The sequence below is a fragment of the Staurois parvus genome, unplaced genomic scaffold (assembly GCF_062004578.1).
Source record: "Staurois parvus isolate SC_StPar_1 unplaced genomic scaffold, SC_StPar_1.0 ptg000442l, whole genome shotgun sequence".
In the NCBI taxonomy this organism is placed as follows: Eukaryota; Metazoa; Chordata; class Amphibia; order Anura; family Ranidae; genus Staurois; species Staurois parvus.
In genome coordinates, this window is record NW_028318238.1 from 1,231,737 (window position 1) to 1,254,678 (window position 22,942).

Below are 22,942 nucleotides of genomic sequence, written 5' to 3' on the forward strand. Positions count from 1 at the left end.
TTAGGATAACATACTATTACCCTAATTCAATTTGTACAGGCGTTTCAAACTTTTCCACATGTCAGATGGCTTTCCTCTTTAGGGGAGAATACACTGGGATCTCCCCGTTCCTCACAAGACAGAGAAGAGAAAACTCAGTGGGGTAGATGCAAAAAGATTTAATCATTAAGTAACTGCTTACATATAAGGTAAAAACCGTCCATCCTATGCAAGACCACATCCAAGATGGCCGCGATGCTCCTTCCGGTTTGCGTCTGACGTCACAATTTGACGCGTTTCGTCACTTCCAACTTTTTCTTAAGGGATCGCTTTAGAAGGTATGTCATCCTTCTACTAACCTGGGTGCCTAAATAAAAAACGATCTTAAAATGGACACCATTGGCAAAATGGCATGACATTTTGCGAGTCATACAGTGTCATGGCATCATTGCCCACGCTGTGACGTCACTCGAAATATGAGGTTCTATTAAGGCTGAAGTTTGGGACTTTTTTTGCTAATCCTTGTTTTGTTAAAAACCTTTTCTTTATGTAAACATATACTTTATTCATATCACAAGATATAGATAAAGACAAAAACTACTACCACCAGATTACAAAAACACAGATGAAATTAAAATTGGTCAGTTACTAAAAAAGGGAAAACCTTAAAGCAGCTGCAGAAAATGTACCCCCCAAGGAAAAGAGTCCTTGTAAATATATATCCTTGGCAGCTCCTTATTACCCCACAGAGATTGTTATAAATAAATTCCCAAAAGAGGGACATGATACTCTCATGTATCCATTTCCAATATTGTGTCTAGAAGTTAAAGAGTGTATTGATGCCAAAACGGCATGACTTTATGATGCGCACAGCATCATGAACAACGCTATGATGTCACTTGTAATATGAGGTCCTATTGAGGCTGAAGTTTGGGACTTGTTTTGCTAATCCTTCCAATTTCTATGTGCAATAGTGAGGATAAAGAAAATGTGTGATATGTGGTACTTTTGATATACTCCATTTCTAGACACAATATTAGAAATGGATATTGAGAATATTATGTTCCCCATTTTGGGAATGTATTTATAATAATCTCTGTGGGGCAATAAGGAGCTACCAAGGATATTCTGTAGATTTACAATGCTTTTCCTTTGAGGGCAGTGCTTTTTCTACAGTTGCTGTGGGGTTTTCCTTTTTCTTAGTAATTGGCCAATTATAATTTTAATTGTATTTTTGTAATTTGGTGGTAGTTCATTTTTTTTGTCTTTATCTATTTTGTGATATGATTAAATTATGTTTATATAAAGGTATGGCCCTGAGTTGTCTCCCAGGTCCCATAGGATTCAATACACGGTTCTTGGAGGATTTAATAATTAGATGAGTAGAGGTAGAGCCTCACTCAGGTTTTTTATATTCATTTCTTTACTATTTAATTATACCAGTTCGGTCCCTTTAATTATTAATATTATTTTTTTTTATAAAAATAGGAAATAGTGATTATACATGGGATCTGGAGGATACCTTTTTTATTTTTGTTTTTTGAGATCAGTGATCTGGCTCTGCAGTCTGGGCACATCTCTTATCCTGATGTAATGCCACTGCAGTTTTCTGGAGCCTGAGAGGACCCTGCCACTGGGCAGCCAATGAGAAGTGTTGCCCTCACTTAGTAATGTGGGCACCTGAAAAAAGACACTCCCACTATGAGGCTTTCAGTAGTAAGACAGGCATTTAATTTTTCTAAAAATGCTGGTCGTCTGGCTGTCGTGTTGACTTTCTGGCTTCACAATAATGGCCCATTCACACTATGCATTGCAATAACCCTATATTTTACCATACATTAAGGTGCATTCAGGTGGCTCAGTCATTTGTATTGGTCTGGCAGTGCACCTTAAATTTAATTTTTTTTTAATGCCCCAAACGCATAAGTGGTTTACATCTGTGCATTGTGGGGGGGCGCAATGTGTTGTGCTGTTCATCTTGGGTGTGTTGCTGGCCCTTTAAAATAAATGCCACTGAAATACCCCACACTAGGGGGTCTATTTATAAAGAGAATGTGATTTTAACAGGCATTCACTGGTGAAGGACAAGTCTCTCCCATTTAAAGCACATTCATAAAGAATGTTTTTGAAACTCACATTCTGTGACTTTATAAATGGACCCCTTTATTTTACCCCTTGCTGCCTGTCACTGCAACTTATAGTAAAATTAGTAGTGAAGTAGGAGGATTAGTTTGACAGCCAAGCAACTAGAATTTTCATACATAGATTAACTTTGGCTCATGAGAGGTTTCCTTTAAAAGAAATGAATGCCTTTGACCAATTTGAGAATAAATTATTTTTGAATATTTAAAGATTTTGTGTAATTTGTCATTTATATTATGTAATTTTCATTTCCACATTTTAAAAACAAACATTTAGTCTTTTTTTTTGGAAATAAATATTGAATACAGGGTGCATTTAGGAAATGTGGGTTACACAGCATGATGAGCCTTCTGATATCCAGTTCTTGTTGAGTGCCTCCCACTAAAAACCATAAAGAAGGGGGCATAGGCAAGTCATGGCCTATAGCATGAAGACACATTTTAGCAGGGCTCTGCAACTGCCGCCTCTCTTGCTGCAAACTGTGATGCATCAGACTTTCTAGACATATGCAAAAGAAAGATAAAATATTCAGGGGCACTAAATATAACTGGCTATGTTGAGCCTTCACTGGTTCTCTCCAAAATCCCTAGCCACCAAAGACCTGGGCTCTGGCTGTGGCAAAATGGCTTTTTGCAGTGAGTTTCTAGACTCAGAACACCATCACTATCGGACATCCTGGATGAACCACCGCTGTCACGTTCCCCCATTGCAAAGTAAATGCTTCTACTGCTTGCTCGGATGTTCATTTGGACTCTCCACTCACCCAGCAATAGTTCAGGCATTTTATTTCCAAAACCGCAGCACAGGAGAATCTTACACATACTGTGAGCCCTGTGCTTCCTCCTGCGGAGATGTCCACCATCTCACTCTACTTGTGCACATGACAGTAGATCAGTGTTTCTCAACTGGGGTTCAGCATAACCCTAGGGTTCTGTGAGAGGTCCCCAGGGGTTCTGCGGCAATCTGTCGGTCTCAGGCAGCTGACAGGTAGATCATGGACACATGCAGAGATAGGCAGGAAAGTAGCTGGCATACTATTGACTATATCGCGCGGTTTCCTGCCGGCCCTTCCTCTCCTCCTGTCCATCCCGGGTACTTGTATGTGACATCATCTGTGATAGACAGGATAGGAGGAGGGGAAGAGGGACTGACGGAGAACAGCACGCCACTGCGGGACTTCTGAAAGCCACCTCTGAAGCCGGGTATTAGGAAGAAGGAAGCCGGTACTGTAGTGTGCCCAGCTATGTCCCCACACTGTGTCCAACAGTTTGTCCCATACAATGTGCCCTGTCCCATGTAATGTGCCCTGACCCATGTAATGTGCCCTGTCCCATTCAATGTGCCCTGTCCCATGTAATGAGCTCTGTGCCCTGTCCCATACAATGTGCCCTCTCCCATACAATGTGCCTTGTCCCATGTAATGTGCTCTGTGCCCTGTCTTATGTAATGTGCCCTGTCCCATACAGTGTGCCCTGTCCCGTGTAATGTGCTCTGTGCCCTGTCCCATGCTCTGTGCCCTGTCCCATACAATGTGCCCTGTCCCATGTAATGTGCCCTGTCCCATGTAAAGTGCTCTGTGCCCTGTCCCATGTAATGCACCCTGTCCCCTGTATTGCGCCCTGTAATGCTCTCTGTCCCATGTAATGCGCTCTGTCCCATGTAATGTGCTGTGTCCCATGTATTTATAACATTGAGGCCCATGTATATGTTGGGATGTCACCTAAACTCCCCTCCAAGACAAGAGATTACATTGCACTGCCACCCCTACTAATCCTGCTGCTGTGGTAGAAGAATAAAACCATGCTTTTTGAGGATGAACTTTGACACACAATTCCTGCTTTAAAATATGGTAAGAGCCAGTCCCATATGGTTTTATCCCCCCCACACACACCTTTTAATAAAGTGCAATCTCACCTGTGTGGGCCCTTGAGGCCCACACAGTGAACTTCCCTAAACCCAGGATAGACAACACAGAATGCAGCAACTATAGACCTATCTTTTACCAATATTAACACACAGGCATACTCTAACCTCATTGCCAACAGACTATGGCCCTCAGGCCTTATCCACTTTGATCAGGTGGGATTTACCCTGGGAGGAGCGTCTCATGACAACACTTTTAAAACAATATCTCTGAAAAGTCATTTGATTGGATAGACTGGTAGAGACTTTATGTCAAATTGGCCCTGGCCCTAATATTCTGCATACAATTGTTGCTTATAATGATAAAACCTCTGCCAGAATCCACTCGAATGGTCACCTGTCTGACCCAATGCAGATACACAATGGCACCTGCCAAGGCTGTCCTTTGTCCCTTTTGCTGTACATTCTGATCATGGAGCACCTGGCCAACTTACTTTGAGACAACCCCAATAAAAAAAGGCATCCAAATTATAATAAAACTGGGGCCTTGAATATCCTTTTGCCATTTAAAGAATTTTCCACTCATAAATATAATTTCTCAAACCTTGGCAATCCAACGCCTTAAATAGTTTTAGGATACAAACCCCTTCTGACCTACAATTTCTCACTGACATAAACTGCAAATTCCTGGTGCAGTTGGTTTGTAACTGCCTACAGATCTACGACAAACCCAAGTCCTCCAAGCTAAGGTGCATAAAACAATATCAAAATGGAAATACTCTGTAGACTACTATATACTATGTTCTAAACACAATTTTTTTTTTGTACCACAAAGAATTTAAGAGCAAAAAGACCAACTTAAATTCATCTAAACAAATAGGTAGATAGGCTCTACCAAATGTACCTCCTAAGAAGGCCATAGAGCAAGCAAATTTCTTTCCAGCAAAACATCAACACAGACAGTATTGACATTGGAATCCCTCCCGCCAAGTCATTGTGTTTTCCCGGTGGCGAGACAGGGGGGGGCCAAGGGAAGATGTCCCTGCTGGTAGAACACAGTATTACTGCAAGTGGCTATAACAGCCACTAGTGGTAATCCCATAATCCCATGTAAAATCCGGCAGGCTGGTTGTACCCAGGTCAACCTGAGTACATTCAGCCTGCCCATACATGGTTCAAATCTCAAACCCCGCTGACAGCTGAAACATTAAAGAATGTTTTTAGTATCTGTGCGGTATCTTACCACATACCCAGATGCGGTAAGGTACCGCTTAGTGAATTGTCCCCTCTGTTTTAAGTTTGCCTTCGAACCTTCATTAGGTTCGAATGTTTGACCGCAAACCAAACAGTGGGTGTTTGGCCCATCACTACTTATGACACCAAGAAGAAAACTCATAGAGTGGGATAGGGTTAAAGGGATATGTTCAGGAAGTTTCGCCAGTGTCCAATCATGTGTAGGTACCAGCCTATAACCTAGTGTCTATGAGCATTCAGCCTGTGTCTTTATTAAGATAAAATATTATTTTATTTCATATCCTGTATATAAAAATATACACAAAACAATAGAGGTTCCCATTATGTAACAGTTACAGCCCTTGTACACTTCTGTTGCCCTCTGCGACTGAGAATATGCCTAATGTGAAGGACAAAAACAGCAGTTGAGCGGGATCGTCCGGGACTTGTATAGTTGAGTTGGATCGTCCAGGATTTGTATAGTTGAGTTGGATCGTCCAGGACTTGTATAGTTGAGTTGGATTATCCTGGACTTGTATAGTTGAGTTGGATCGGCCAGGACTTGTATAGTTGAGTTGGATCAGCCAGGACTTATATAGTTGAGTTGGATCGTCCAGGACTTGTATAGTTGAGTTGGATCGTCCAGGACTTGTATAGTTGAGTTGGATTGGCCAGGACTTGTATAGTTGAGTTGGATCGGCCAGGACTTGTATAGTTGAGTTGGATCAGCCAGGACTTATATAGTTGAGTTGGATCGTCCAGGACTTGTATAGTTGAGTTGGATCGTCCAGGACTTGTATAGTTGAGTTGGATTATCCTGGACTTGTATAGTTGAGTTGGTTTGTCCTGGACTTGTATAGTTGAGTTGGATCGTCCAGGACTTGTATAGTTGAGTTGGATTATCCTGGACTTGTATAGTTGAGTTGGATTGTCCTGGACTTATATAGTTGAGTTGGATCGTCCAGGACTTGTATAGTTGAGTTGGATTATCCTGGACTTGTATAGTTGAGTTGGATCGTCCAGGACTTGTATAGCTAAGTTGGATCGGCCAGGACTTGTATAGTTGAGTTGGATCGGCCAGGACTTGTATAGTTGAGTTGGATCGGCCAGGACTTGTATAGTTGAGTTGGATCGGCCAGGACTTGTATAGTTGAGTTGGATTGTCCTGGACTTATATAGTTGAGTTGGATCGTCCAGGACTTGTATAGTTGAGTTGGATCGTCCAGGACTTGCATAGTTGCCTTAAGCCTGTCAATTTGTTAGAGAGTAAATTCTAGCCAACCGTACAAGGACATTACAACAAAGTCAACTGATACTTATGTGTAGCCTTCATACAAGTATCTTGGTATGGTGGCATTTTGCAGACTAATACCTTATACCTTGGCTGTGCTATGACATATTCAGAAATTGCAGCAATCTATCTTAATATTATACTGTACATGTGCTTGAGACTAAGGGCTATTTTATATGGGTGGCTGAGCTGCAGTTTTACTGACCCCTGGCTGCCCACTTGACCTCTAACATTAACGTTTCACAGGGCTGTGCCCTGGCTACAGCATTTTTAACTCTGGCTGCAGAGTTTGACAAGTGGCAGCACCTGTCAGACTCACCATTGATATTAATAGGCTCACACTGTAACCATGACCCAAGCGGTTGGCTCACAGTTTTGACTACAATGCCACAATGTACAATTGCCATTCCACAATTTGAAGAAAAAAAAATTGGGCATCAGGAGGCGGCAGTAGTGACTCCTGAACACCTTTCAGCTCCTCCGCTATGGCCCTCTGAAAAGCAAGCAATCACAGATCACTTTTCAAAGGGTGATACATTTATAGCAAGACTGAAAGAACCCCTATTTGTGTGAGACTGACAAGAAAGTTGAGACCTTCCTGACTTTTCACAATATTATCATCATCTTTAACATAACTATTCAAAGCTGTCCACAACTGTCCACAATATCTGTATCATGAGTGACCCCCAAAAAATCAAGTCGTTATTGTGACAGTCAGCAAAAAGGCCCGCTTACCTTTTATGTCCAATCAGAATTATCTGTGAATAAATGCTTGCTTCATCAAAGTCCTTTCTGTCCAGATAAAATATCAAACTCAGGTTAATTTAAAGTAAATCTAATATCAATTTTTTTCCACCTTAAGACTGCATTAAGAAAATAATGCCCCGCTATCTGTTGTACCCACCTCCATCCCTATATGCTTACTTGGCTCCTATCTCCGCTCCTTTCACTTCTTGATCAATCAGGAGAGACTAAGGGCAGCAGGAGCCATAGGCCATAGGCTCCTGCTGCTGTCAGTCAAACTCCTATGAGGTGAGGGAGCAGGGTGTGGCTTACTGGTGCTGTGTGTGTCTATGGATGCAAACAGCCTGGCTTGGAAGTGCATGTTCACAGGTGGCTCCATAGCTATCAGCTTGCTAAGGAGGCACCTGGAGAAGGGAGTAGTGGACAGTGCTGACAGGGGCTTCCAGAAGAGGAGGTAAGGGACCTTTAGTGCAATATTTTTACACAGAGCAGGTAAATATTTAATTTGTTTTGTTTTTTTATTAGGTTAAAATGTTTTATTTTAACTCATAAAAATTTGATCCTTCAGTATCACTTTAATTTTGGTTTATGCAAAGCCTCTCTAGTTAGCCGGGGGGAGCTAGCTAGGTTTTTTAGACAGAGGCTGAATAGCAGCCTGGGATGAGTCAGCCTGGGATTAGTCAGCCAGGTAGCTTTAGGTCAGGGCTGAGGGTTCTGCAGGTCAGTTCCCAAATGCCTCTTCCTGGTCTGGAAACTTGAGAAGTTTCTAGAAGGCAGTGGGTTGGGGTCAGGAGGGGCTGATCTGCATACTCAAGGGATTCTGATCAATCCCCAAGCAGGAGGCTTGGCATGGGGTCAGAACAGCCATTAAGTATGAGAGAGCCTGACCAGGGAGTGGTCAGTGTTAAGTGAAAGATGATGTGAGAGGGCTGGAGTATACAGCCTGGGAGGGGGCTCAGGGAGGGGCCCACCTGCAGGCAGGAGCTGGAAGGGAGAATCTCTCAGCATCAACAATCCTCTGAGGGAGGACAGCCTGGGAAGCAGGGAAGGAGCCAGCCCGAGAAGCGGGGAAGGAGCCAGCCCAGAATAAGGCTTGAAGGCAGCCACCAACCCAGAAGCTTACAGGAGAGGACTGAGCGAGTAATCCCACACCCCCTGGGCCAGATAAGGGGAGGGGGCAGTCGGGTGGCCAACCCAACTAGCTGCTCAACTCATTAGCTGGGTGAAGAGGAGAATTCATCTGAGGTCTGAGGTGATACTCTGGGAGGGCTGGAGAGCTCTCCAAGAAGAGAATCTTTGTCTGTGCACTTGTACAAAGTTGCCAAGGAGTTATCCTCAAGATGCAGTTTCCTTGGGCATCCCATACACCCTCAACCCCTTCCAAGGACTGTTTACTGTCTCTGGTGTGCAAGGTCTGAAGAAAATGCGCGTTGCCTGGCTGTGCAGGACTATAGGGGGGACCCAAAACTCAGTGACTCATAAGGGTGTAGTGCTACATTTATATGTTTTATACATATTTATATGGTTAAAAAAGTATGCTTTTGATCGTTTTTGTGTGTATATAGATTCAATTTGAAAAACCTAAGAGTATATGAATGTTCTTTTTTTTTTCTTTACAGTGGTTGACAGTGTCCTGAAAATTAAAGACCATGTTTTAAAAATAAATGAGAAGACATACAAACTTGGAGTCCGTAAGGTTTCTGGCAAGTTGGAACTTGATGAGGTACTGAACCTATTATATATATTACTTATTTAATGTCACAGTTAAATGGAAAAAACCATTAATAAACCCTCAAGTAAAAATTTTGTATGTTGCAGCTTACCCATCTTTAAATGTGGTGGCTGCATTAGTTTTCTGAGGTTAGATACCCTTTAAAGTATAGAAAAAGGCATATTCCAGTATATGTAGTGACTCTATCAAGAACTGTAAGATGATAAGGAGATGATACTTTTAGGTGGTGTTTCTTAGTCTAGGGCCTCATGTCCAATGCTGCTCCTAAACTTGCATTTAGGAGCTTTTGACATTTTTTGGCCAAAGCCTTTGAACTCAACTCAGTAAAAGCCTGTGTGTTTATGTACATATAGACTTTTATCAGAGTTAAGCAGCGGTAGAGGTTAGTGGCAGTTAAACGTCCCTCTACTGAATGCAAAAGATTTGTGTTCAGGAGAGGAACTCTTTGGCCAAAAAATGCCAAGCCAACTGCATTTAGGTCTTGGACATTTATTCATTTCAGTGGCAAGTACTCTGGCCTATGAAATGAATAGACATCCATGGGCTAAATGCAGTACCGCATTTACATGTGTTTTTGCCTTGTTTAATATTTTTTTGTTCCAGTGTACATGTAGCCTAAAGCTTGCCAAAGATGATTCTTTTTTTTTTTTTCCTCCCTGCTGGAACATGGTATTCTGACAGCGGGACTCACTGATAAGCAGCTGCAGCCCACATATAGGGAACATTTTTTGTACAGTCCGTGCTGAACTGGCTAAATTTCGTTCCATCTATGGCAAGCATCAGTCATGTGCTTGCCTTGCTTATATCTTTGCTAGGTTGCCATCTCTTATGGACACATTCTATCTATTCAGTTCATTTAGATTGATAGTTTTTTTTTTTTATTTAAATTGGCACGTTATGCAAATACCTTAAATATATTCTTTATTTTATTCCTGCATATCAGTTGTGGGTTACATAGTTAGTCAGGCTGAAAAAAGACACAAGTCCAGCTAGTTCAAACCATACAAAAAAAACAAATAGAAAACCTCCATATATACAATCCTATATCCACAGTTGATCCAGAGGAAGGAAAAAAAATCCATCCAATTTGCTCCAGTGAGTGGAATAATATTTTTACCTCCAGGAGATAGTCAGGTATTCCCTGTGTTTTTTAGTCCTTCCTCCAGTTGTGCTATAAAGTGATATGTATACAGCAGGTAAATTAAGTATTGGACACGTCACCATTTTTCTCAGTAAATATTTCTAAAGGTGCTATTGAAATGAAATGTTCACCGCATGTCGGTAACAACCCATGCAATCCATATATACAAAGAAACCAAAACAAATAAGTTCAGAAATGAAGTTGTGTAATAAAATGGAATGACACAGGAAAAAAGTATTGAACACGCTAACTGAAATTTCTTTAATACTTCATACAAAAACCCTTTAAATAAAAAGTGCGCTTATGGATGTAGCCACTCAGTAATACAAATCAGACCTAGTTGCAGCAGTCCTATATATGTGTAAAATAACCACAAAAAATATGTAAAAAAACAAATGAACCGCGCATGGTCAGAAACATGTGCATATTACAAACATAACATAAACCAGTCCCATAATTGTGAAAAAAGAAAAAAGTGCTTGTGCTTGTGTTCAGCTTGTATCCTATATCTTGCTTAGTGCTCCATTGTGCTCAACAATAGTGCCCCACATGGACTGACACTCACCCTCATTCCATGACCATCTATCTCTAGAAGAAGGTCATTAACACTTTGCAGAACAATCTCAGTAAGCCAATGATCCCCAAATCCTTTTAGCCTGAGGACGTATCCTTAGAATGGTCCATGACATATAGGGGTTTATTTACTAAAGCTGGAAAGTCCAAAATCAGACTCCCTTCTGCATAGAAACCAATCAGCTTCTAACTTCAGCTTGTTCAATGAAGCTTTGGCAATGAAACCTGGAAGCTGATTGGTTTCTATGCAGAAGGGAGTCTGATTTTGGACTCTCCAGCTTTAGTAAATAAACCCCATAAAGACAATTGCCAAACAGCCCACTATCTCCAGAGCTCCGCAAGTAGCAGTGAAATAAATCACCATATATGAAGAAAAAGAAGGAAACATCCCATAGTGTAAAACTGTATTAATACCTTTTATTAGGGATGATATAGCTAAATAAACACACACAAAAGAAGTGCCTGTAGCCCGACACCTGGCGTACTCAGCCTTGTTGTGAATTAAAGATGGATGCCACTGTCCTGGTCCTACCTTGGAACAGCATGCATTCCACGGAGCAGATGTGATGTTGGCAGAAGTTACGTCATCAAACCTTGATGCGTTACGATCAAAGATCGTCTTCAGGAAGTGCAAAATCCACCATATTGGTATTTATACTCTTCAGCCGAATAATTAATTGAGAATCATCCGCAACATTGCTGAGTACCTTCAGCATTACAATAAACTGGACTGCAGACTACTAACTACTACTATAACTAAAGCATACATAGGACTTCTCCAGAGCTTCCCCCATCCTCTGGAACTATCTACCCCAATTTATCGGACTATTGCCTACTCTGATCACTTTTAGGCAATCTCCGAAAACCTATCTCTTCAGGGAAGCCAATCCTGCCGTCAGCTAATAATGGAATCTTCTACTATTCCTACCAGTCCATTCTCCACAGTTACTACCTTTTGTACCACTAGCCCCTCCCTCCTAGATTGTAAGCTCCAAGGATCAGGGCCCTCCTATCCCTTTGGTATTGAATTGTATTGTTGCTGTATTGTCTCCCGTTATATTGTAAAGCGTTGGGCAAACTGTTGGCGCCATATAAATCCTGTATAATAATAATAACAGCTAGTAAAAATGAATGTACTTGATCTCATATATCCTGGGGGGTGACTCCTTAAAGGGGAAGCACCTCAATTGTCCTTATATGTCACGGACCATTCTAAGGATACGTCCATAGGCTAAAAGGATTTGGAGATCATTGGCTTGCTGAGATTGTTCTGCAAAGCGTTTATGACCTTCTTCTAGAGATAGATGGTCATGGAATGAGGGTGAGTGTCAGTCCATGTGGGGCACTATTGTTGAGCACAATGGAGCATTAAGCAAGATACTGGATACAGATTGAACACAAGCACGCGCACTTTTTTTTCTTTTTTCACAATTATGGGATTGATTTATGTCAAGTTTGTAATATGCACATGTTTATGACCATTTTGTTAATACAAAATCCTTTGTTGGTAATGACAGCTTCAAGTCGCCTCCTGTATGGAGTTGCTCAGGTGTGATTTTGGCCCATTCTTGCATACAAACAGTCTTCAAATCTTTGAAGGTTCCATGGGCCTCTTCTATGAACTCTGAACTCTGATCTTTAGTTCTTTCCATAGATCTGTTGGATTCAAATCAGGTGGTTGGCTGGGCCATTCTAGCAGCTTTATTTTCTTTCTTTGAAACCGATTGAGAGTTTTCTTGGCTTTGTGTTTGGGATCATTGTCTTGCTCAAATGTCCACCCTTGTTTCATCTTCATCGTCTTGGTAGATGGCAGCAGATTCTTCGTACATTTTCCCATTCATTCTTCCTTTAGTGATATGAAGTTTGCCAGTACTGTATGATGAAAACAGCCCCACACCATGATATTCTCACCTCCAAACTCCACTGTTGCTATGGCTTTTGTGGGGTGATATACAATGCCATTTGACCTCCAAACATGGTGTGTATTATGGCATCCAAAGTGTTCAGTTTTGGTCTCATCTGACCAGACTATATTCTCAGTATTTCCCAGGCTTACAGTCATGGCCGAAATTGTTGGCACCCTTGATATTTTTCCTGAAAATCAAGTATTTCACACAAAAAAGGTATTGCATTAACACATGTTTTGCTATACACATGTTTATTCCCTTTGTATGTATTGGAACAAATATAAAACAGAGGCAGAAAAGCAAATATGACATAATGTCACACAAAACCCCAAAAATGGGCTGGACAAAAGTATTGGCACCCTTAACTTAATATTTGGTTGCACACCCTTTGGAAAACATAACTGAAATCAGTCGCTTCCTATAACCATCAATAAGCTTCTGACACCTCTCACCCGGAATTTTGGACCACTCTTCCTTTGCAAACAGCTCCAGGTCTCTCTTATTGGAAGGACACCTTTTCCCAACAGCAATTTTAAGATCTCTCCACAGGTGTTCAATGGGATTTAGATCTGGGCTCATTGCTGGCCACTTCAGAACTCTCCAGCGCTTCTTTGCCATCCATTTCTGAGTGCTTTTTGACGTATGTTTGGGGTCATTGTCCTGCTGGAAGACCCAGGATCTTGGACGCAAACCCAGCTTTCTGACACTGGGCCCTACAGTGCGACCCAAAATCCTTTGGTAATCCTCAGATTTCATGATGCCTTGCACACAGTCAAGGCACCCAGTGCCAGAGGCAGCAAAACAACCCCAAAACATCATTGAACCTCCACCATATTTTACCGTAGGTACTGTGTTTTGTTCTTTGTAGGCCTCATTCCGTTTTCGGTAAACAGTAGAATGATGTGCTTTACCGAAAAGCTCTATCTTGGTCTCATCTGTCCACAAGACGTTTTCCCAGAAGGCTTTTGGCTTACTCAAGTACATTTTGGCAAACTGTAGTCTTGCTTTTTTATGTCTCTGTGTCAGCAGTGGGGTCCTCCTGGGTCTCCTGCCATAGCGTTTCATTTCATTTAAATGTCGACGGATAGTTCGCGCTGACACTGATGCTCCCTGAGCCTGCAGGACAGCTTGAATGTCTTTGGAACATGTTTGGGGCTGCTTATCCACCATCCGGACTATTCTGCGTTGCAATCTTTCATCAATTTTCCTCATCCGTCCACGACCAGGGAGATTAGCTACAGTGCCATGGGTTGCAAACTTCTTGATAATGTTGCGCACTGTGGACAAAGGCAAATCTAGTTCTCTGGAGATGGACTTGTAACCTTGAGATTGTTGATATTTTGCCACAATTTTGGTTCTCAGGTCCTCAGACAGTTCTCGTCTCCTCTTTCTGTTGTCCATGCTTAGTGTGGCACAGACAGACACACAATGCAAAGGTTAAGTGAACGTCTCTCCTTTTTATCTGCTTTCAGGTGTGATTTCTATATTGCCCACACCTGTTACTTGCCCCAGGTGAGTTTACAGGAGCATCACATGCTTGTAACATTCTTATTTATCCGCAGTTGTGAAAGGGTGCCAATACTTTTGTCCAGCCCATTTTTGGAGGTTTGTGTGACATTATGTCGAATTTGCTTTCTTTCCTCCCTTTTTTTGTTTTGTCCCAATACACACAAAGGGAATAAACATGTGTATAGCAAAACATGTGTTAATGCAATACGTTTCGTGAGAAATACATGATTTCCTGGAGAAATATCAAGGGTGCCAACAATTTCGGCCATGACTGTATCTAAATATTGTGCAACAAACTTTAAACGAGCTTCAACATGCTTTTCTTCAGCAATGGAGTCTTGTGTGGTGATCATGCATACAGGCCATGACAGTTGAGTGCATTACTTATTGTTTTCTTTGAAACAATTGTACCTGATAATTCCAGGTCTTTCTGAAGCTCACCACAAGTGGTCCTTGGCTCTTGGACAACTCTTCTGATAATTCTTTTCACCCCCTGTCAGAAATCTTGCGAGGAGCACCTGGTCATGGCTGGTTTATGGTGAAATGATGCTCTTTCCACTTCCAGATTATGGCCCCAACAGTGCTCACTGGAACATTTAGAAGTTTAGAAATCCTTCTGTAACCAATGCCATCAGTATGTTTTACAACAATAAGGTCGGGAAGGTCTTGAGAGCACTCTCTGCTTTTATCCATCATGAGATGTTTCTTGTAGGACACCTTCATAATGAGACACCTTTTTATAGGCCATCAGTTGATATTAATTTGCACTGACAAGGATCAGGATTGCTTTCTAAATACTGATAGATTTCAGCTGGTGTCTTGCCTTTTCATGCCTTTTTCACCTCCCTTTCTTCGTGTGTTCAATACTTTTTCCCTGTGTCATTCCATTTTATTACACATAACTTAATTTCTCAACTTAATTTTTTTGGTTTGTTTGTTTGTATGGATTGCATGGGATGTTACCGACGTGATGAAAATTTCTTCTAGTTTTGCATGGCAATTCTGAACACTCCCTGGAACATGCATTGTTCCTTCAATAGATCCTACACCCTGGTAGAGTCTTTCTCATTATCATCGTTGTTGTATGTCCCCTTTCTAAAGTGTTTCTTCGCCAGTGTCCACAAGAGTAAGCATCCCTGTTTTGCCCCTCTTTCAGCAGTGTTTGCAGTAGCTTTTGTGATAGCTTTCCCTCTACCCTGTATCACATAACACCCCCCCCCCCGAATATGTTGTAAGAGTCTTCTCTTAGAGTCCACATTGAAAACTTCTCTCTTCCCTGTCCCCACTTAATTCTGTACAAGGTGATTAAGGTGATTCCCCCCCATCCACGATGTGTTCATTGGCAACTTCCATTCTCCATTCACATAAGAAACTATGGAAGCTGCCTCCTCCCCTGTCACACACTCTTTATGCTACATTCTGTTGTGGTGCTTCCCTCAAGGTCTACAATAGCTTCTCTAGCAGGTCCCCTATACTGCCCATACTACACCTTGATCATGTCTGGACCTGTTCATCTCAGTCCCTCTCTACTGCATTGTTGCATTCAGTCCCTCTCAACAATGCTACATACTCTCCAGTCTCCTGTGCTTTGTACAGCTGGTAGCTGCTGCCATGCCACCTCTCTTGTGTCCGGTGGCATTCCACATTCCCAGTTCATCGCAATGCTTTCCTATTTGAAATATGTGGTCTCTCAACACCTACATAACTGTTTCATGGCTTTCATACAGGAGACAAATTGAAGCAAATATGAAACCTAACCTGACATTTTCATAATATGTAGAAGCCTTACATGTGCGAGGCTCACTCCCTTTCACTAAGCCTCACCTTTTTAGCCAGGTTCTGAAGTGTGTAATAGCGTAAACAAAGGTTTGCATCTTTCCATATTAAAAAAGGGTGCAAACTGCCTTTACACCCCCAGGAGGGCTAAATGACAGTTTATGCATTGCTCCTTCACCATCAGCTTCCTCTCAAAATTCTCCCTCTTTATCCTCTAGTCAATGACCAGCCCTGCTCTGCATCCTCTCCCAATGGAGAATGGTCAACTGCTGTTCGTCTCTCCATTTCAATCAGTTCATGCCCTCACCCCTCCTCCCAGATACATTCTCTGACCTGCCCCAACCATGCTAAGCCTCACTTTACCTATTTTCTCCAAAAATATACAGACATGTGAAAAAGTGGATGCTTCTACAATCAGATTGCACCAATTCAACCGGCGTGTTCTATAAAAGCTTTTGGTGTCCAAAAGAACAATAAATGGATAATGGTTTAAAAATGGCCACATGGACACAAGACCTGGTTTTCTGGAAAAATGTATGGAAGTCTGATCAATCAATGACGTAGTTGTTTGGTTTCAATAATAGTAGAAGACAGTATACTGAAGACAGTGTTCAGAAGAAGAACCTCACAACTGTGAAGCATGGTGATGAAAGTGTAATGCCTTATTTACAGTTGTGCTATGGGAAAGTGGTAAAAACACACAGCTGAGTTGTGCCTTTATTGCCCCCCCCCCCCCCAACCACTCTCCCTTAAGCTGTACATGCAACAGACGGGTGTACACATGCCACTGCTGCAAAGCTTTGCATTGCTGGATGGAAACAATTATCTCCCCTGTTGTGCTTGGTGGGGAGTACCACCTGGTGAACATGACACATTCATCTTAATGAGGGCACCCTGCAAATATCGCACAACTGCATGCAATGTGCAAGGTTGCAGTGCGGGTTTCTAGAAGTTGAAAGAGGTATATCACCTACTTGCTGCCTGTCAAACGCCCCCCGAAGAACCATCCATGGTGGATTGTTCTTTAGAATAAACTGCAGGAGTATACAAGCCCTTATGGCTTGGGTTTGCTTTGCTGCTTCCAAGCCTAGGCAGCTTGCAGTCATCAAGACATTCTGTAGCATGTCAAAATGTGCTTAAAGAGAAAATTAGATCATCTGGTCAGAAATTGAAGTTGAACAAGAAATTTAGTCTTTCATCATAATAATGGTCTGAAGCACACTAGCAAAGCCACCAAGGGAAAAAAAGAAGAAATAGAGAGTTATAGAATGTCCTAGTAAAAGCACGGATTTGATTCTCATCGAAATTTTGTAGGGGGATTTTAGAACGGAGAGTTCATGCAAGAAAACCCACAAATATCTTGCAATGGAATTAATTTTACATGGAAAAGTGGTCAAAAAGTCAGGGCCAGAGACTAGTGGGCACTTATACAAAATGCCTATAAGAAGTCAATTCTGTAAGAGGCAATACCACCTTTTTTTCCAATACATTTTTATTGCTTTTCCAGATGTCCCTTTATTCTAGAAAAAGTAAACACAAAGCATCTGAATGTCTAAATAGTCAAAGTACAATACAGGAGGAATTTGACATTATAGAGAGTGGATTATCTTTAGGAAGGCACATAGACACATAGGTGTGCGCAGTCTATTGCATTAGGGTGAGCACACCAAAGCTCAAAGGTGCGGCAAATGGTGGGTGTGGCCAAATTGTATTTACAGTGGGAGGAGCTTAAAGAGACTTGGTTAAATAAAACAAAAGCCCTTATGTACCCATAAAATATGCTTTTGGTCAGGGCTTTTTTTCAGAGGGAACGCACCTCCGGCACTAAATTTATGTAATGGCAAGGTGTGTGCTGGAGGGTTTGTTGATGCAGGCTACTGGGGGACCTATTATTGCTGGGGAGGATTTGTTGTTGCAGGGAATCCATTGTTGCTGGGGGATTTATTGTTACTGCGGGGATGTTGTTGCCAGAGGGGTCTTATGTTCCTCAGGGGTCATTTGTTGCTGGTTGGGATCTACTGATAAGGGAGGAGTCTATGGTTGCTGGCTGCTGGAGGGTCTATTGATGCTGGCTACTGGAAGTTCTATTGTTGCTGACAAGGGTCTATTGTTTCTGGGGTGGATCTATTGATGCTGGGGGGTACTTTGTAGCAGGAAATCCATTGTTGCTGGGGGGTGGGTCTTTTGTTGCTTGGGGGGGTCTCTTGTTGCTGGCTGCAGGGGGATCAATTTTACTGCTTTTCTTGTTATTAACTAGTTCCATACAAATTACTCTGTGCTACAAACGGATGCTTCTGTTCTATATCTTATAAAAGGGGCGGTACTAGGAAGTGGGTAGGAGGTGGAACCCAGGGATGGTGCTCAGAGGTGGATAAGGGGCTGAGACAAGGGGTGACTCTGAAGAGGGGAGTTCCTGCACCTATTCTCTGAGAAAAAAAGCCTTGCTTTTGGTCCGTTCTTCCCCTGTAGGGCACTTTCACACTAATGCAGTGCAGTTCTCTCACAACATGAAGCATTGTACCTGAGGTTTTTGTGTGGGTTAGCAGTGCTTTGTTATTATGTCCGATGATTATTTGTTATTATGTCCCATAGTTATTATTTTTATTATGCCCCATGGTTTTGGTGCGCTTTCAGAAAGTGCATCCATACTGTGGGGCATAATTAGAAGTCTTTAGCAAAGTGTAGTACTAAGTGAGGCAGAGTTCAGAGGTCAGTGCTAAGTGAGGCAGAGTTCAGAGGTCAGTGCTAAGTGAGGCAAAGTTCAGAGGTCAGTGCTAAGTGAGGCAGAGTTCAGAGGTCAGTGCTAAGTGAGGCAGAGTTCAGAGGTCAGTGCTAAGTGAGGCAGAGGTTAGGGGTCAGTGATGACACAGAGTGCAGTAAGAAGTGACTGTGTGTCTCACCTCTGCACTGATTACCTGTGTTCTCCTTCTCCCTGGGACTCTTCATAATACTCAGGGTACTGCAACTTTGGCTCTTCTCCTCCTTCTCCTATACCCTGGTCCAGTAGGTGGAGCTAAATTGTAGCTACTCATAGCCTACTGGACAAGAGAATAGGAGAAGGGGGAGAAGAGTAGAAGTTGCAGTACCAAGAGTATTTTTGAAAAGTCCCAGGGAGAACAGAAGTAGGTCAATCCTCTTTCTGTGTCTCCCCTGCAGCTGTGCATGTCACAGGCAGCTACAGAGGAAATGCCATGCTGCCCTTTAGCACCCACTCCCTCCCCATACAAAGCCAATCATTATCGATCAGAGCCCCGCTTGCCTGCATCCCGATCCACCCCCTCCATGGAATAAAGAAACAGTGTTTCTTCTGTAGCTGCCTGTGACATGTAGCAGCTGCAGGGGAGACACAGAAGCTAGTTAGTGGAGCTGAGCATCGGCACGGCTCTGGGATTCAGCCTGGATTGGCAGAACACCAGGATTTAATTCAAATCTTGAGACAGTCCCGCCCAGTCCAGGGCAATTGGGAGGTGTGCAAACGGGGTGATTAGGCCGTGCCCAGGCAAATCCGGCACACCCCATGTGCACGCCTATGCATATGCAATACCAGCTTTTGATGCCAAAGGTATACCTGCTTTACCACAGTACCCCATCACATCCATTGAGATTTTTGTTGAATACATTACTGAAAAGGTCATTATTTCTTGTGTTTGTATTCAATATTTTATCTGTAGGCCCTGCTTGAATAAAATGTAGTGTTTACCTTTTCAAATATGTTGCAATAGTCAATAGGTTTTCCATGGGGTGCTCCTAATTTTTTTACACAACTTTATGCTCAATTCACTCTGTATCCATTATCCTCTGTCCTTGTTCAGATCCCATTGTCTTCTCTCTTCCCCCTGCTCATTGCCTCTCTGCTGTCTTTATTTCTTACTGTCACCAGCTCTTGATCAGCTCATACTCTGCTTTTCTGCTCATTCCTTCCTGGTTAGCTCATGAGCTGCCTCTCTGAGTTCCATGGTTAGATGTCGGTCTCTTCCCTCCATTTCCTGTCCCTCTGGTCTGCAACTTGTACTTCTTCTGCCCCCCCTCCCATCCAAGTTCAGACACCATTCTGACTCTTTTTCCCTCATGATCTTTACACCCTCACCCCACTATCATTTACGTTGGCATGCTTGACCAAATTAGATCTGTCCAGCTAAAATATATACTGTTTAGATCTGGGCATGGACTATGTTTAAATATTGCTTACTTTTGTGCAGGTATTCAAGAAATCTTCTTTATCTGTGAACTTCAAAATACTTCCTGAAAATCTGAAAAATATTCTGAAGGGTTTGAGAGAAACTTACAAAGAAGTCACGTTTAATCTGAATGAAAAGTCAGGCATCTGTGAAATAAGTGGATCATACACAAAGATTCAGTCACTGAGCCAAGAGATTATTAAACACATTGAATATGACCATGGAAGCTTAGAGGAAAAATTATCAAATACACACTGGGAAACTGAGACTAACCGGTCTACATTTAGAAAAAATTTAAATAGGCCAGTGGTCTCAGAAGTTGGAGATCATACATCTTCAAGTCCATATGCCAGTGCTGAACAAGTAAATTTTTTGCCAAGAGGTGAAACCACTGAACAGCTACAGGAACCATTCGTCTGGGACTCTGATATTTTCAGGTATATAAAGCATTTTTACGGTTCGCAGTACAGAGAAATATTAAACAAGTACAATGTTCAAGCAGTTGAGGAGAGTTCTGATGAAATCACCACAATTTATCTACAGACCCCACATGAAGATAGGGATTGTGTAAAACATTTGAGAGATGCACAGATCAAACTTATGGAGCTTTACCAGGGATTAGAACTAATCCTTCGTAAAGAACAAATAGACAAGAGAGACTGGAATGGTGATAAGGATATTCACAGGTTATTGTTGAAGGAACTCAAACCCCAATTTCCTATGCTCCTTTGCCATGAAGATGATCAGTACCTCTTCCTTATTGGAAACGGTGGTGATGTGACTCTAGGCAAACAATACATTTCGGATGTACAACTGAAGTTTAATAATCCATCTAGCTTTCTACAGTCATATGATATGCAAGCTACAGGAGGCCAGATGAGCACTACAGTAGGAAAAAGTGATTTCAAGCAGCTTTCATTTAAAAATGACAGTTATGAAAATAGAGAGGGAAGCAGAGTTTCTGCCATGTTTAATCCACCCACAGGTATCAATTCATACTTGAGCCATGTAGATGAGAAATACCTAACATCATCCAGTAGTAACAACAAACAGCACATTGATCTCGAGCGTTCTGCAGGCAGTAACAGGATACTAGGCACGACTGATCATACCACCTCAGCTTACAGTAATACAGCTGAAGACTGCAGTTCTTCAAATATCAGTGAGAAATCTGGTAGCAAAGGTTTATCACAGATCAAAAAAATGGATGTTCTCCCTGCACTAAAAACAGGTAGAGTAGACATAAGACAGACCAAATCCACTACAAAGAGTGTAGGAAAAATTCAACCTATCCGAATCACTAAAGCATCAAGTGAACTTGCCTATTCCAGCTTGGTAGATGCTGTCCCTCAGTCCTTTGACTTTAAACCAGCAGAAGTCAGACTTAGAAGATCGAGTAGCTTTTCTAATGTTTTTGCCAAAGATTCATCTGATCGTCAAGATGGAACATCACAAATAAAAGATGAAATATACATTGAAGATTGGATTTGGCATTATATGAAAGCGTTTCACAAATCTGACATTGACACTTGGTGTGCGGAAGTCACGTTGACAGAGGAGAAACTCAGTGAATTCACTGTTGTGTTAAAATTATATGCATACAGCAAAACGAAGTTGAAGCTTGCAAAGGATCAAATTTATTCAATGTACAAGGAAAACCGTGAGAATTATACAAAAACTTGCCTTCCGTACTTCAAACTTGGAGTTAAAGGTCCAGATGATGCAAAAATCAAAGAGTGGTGCACTGTAATCCAAAATTGGTCTGACAAACTGAGTCTAAAACTGGGGGAAGATGCACTGCTTCTTATATATCCTAAGGAAGCAAAAACAAAAGTTTTTGAAGAATATAGTCGTTTTATGGATACAAATAAATACTCTGACAACTTATCATTGGCAAATGATAGTCCATCTTCTTTAGTGACCATTACAAAGGTGCAAAAGAATGAGCCAGATTATTCTGTGACGTATTTAGAAAGAAATTACTTAAAAGGTCCAGAAGATTTTACCACTGAATTTAATAAAAGTGAATTTATCAAGCCTAAAGAGGAACAGGAAAAATCTCTTGTTGGTTGCGAAAATAAAGATAAAGCCTCTTTCAGCAGTTTCTTTCCAGAACTACAATATGCAAATATAGAGAAACCTCTTCAGCTACAGGAAACTCCAGATTTCCTAAAATCCAATATTTTTTTAAAGGATCCAGAGGAACTTAAGAGTTCTGACTTTGAGAATTACCAGGCAGATATCTATGATTCATCTTTAACAAAAATAACTGATTCCTCTAGTAATTCAACTGAGATGAGGAGACCTGCAGTAGGACAAGAGTCTGATCCAGTTGATAGAGTTTGTGACCACTGCAAGAGAGATGGCAAAGCAAATACATTAGTTTGTGGCCACTGTGTTTGTGATACTTGTCATTCAGCATTCAAGGACTCTTGCTGTGTATGCTCTGAGAAAATCGTCCATGGTAACAGAAATTCATTAAATGCTACGATGACCTGTAGTAGCATGAATCTATGCCTAGCAGGATACGATCGATTCACTTGTATAAAGATTAAATATGAAGTCCCTGATGGAGTACAGAAGGTAAGAGCATTATATTTGATTTTGGTGTGTGTTTATGCATGATATAAGTGAATTCAAGCCACATTGAGCCAGAAGAGGGATTAACCCGTGAAAGAGTTAAGTCAACCAAGAAACCCATGCTCCCTGTATGTCATGTCAGAGACACTTTGTGAGCTGGGTTACACAATGTAGGGGCATGAAACAGAGGCGCGGTGCGTCCATTAAGCAGGAGGATGCCGTTCACTAAAAGGTGGAGCCTTGCCCACAAAACTAACATCAACTGAGATGTGGCTAAGTCTAACCTTGGAAGTG

At 41.7% G+C, this 22,942-nt stretch overlaps 1 protein-coding gene across 1 annotated transcript in view; it reads left to right on the forward strand.

The window, feature by feature from the left end:
* Positions 1–22,942, forward strand: part of LOC149453988 (uncharacterized) — an 85,995-nt gene that overhangs the window by 41,815 nt on the left and 21,238 nt on the right. The window contains exons 4-5 of the mRNA XM_089687980.1: positions 8,872–8,975; positions 20,090–22,651. Coding sequence (XP_089544106.1) covers positions 8,872–8,975; positions 20,090–22,651 — 2,666 coding nt within the window. The remainder of the gene's footprint in view (positions 1–8,871; positions 8,976–20,089; positions 22,652–22,942) is intronic.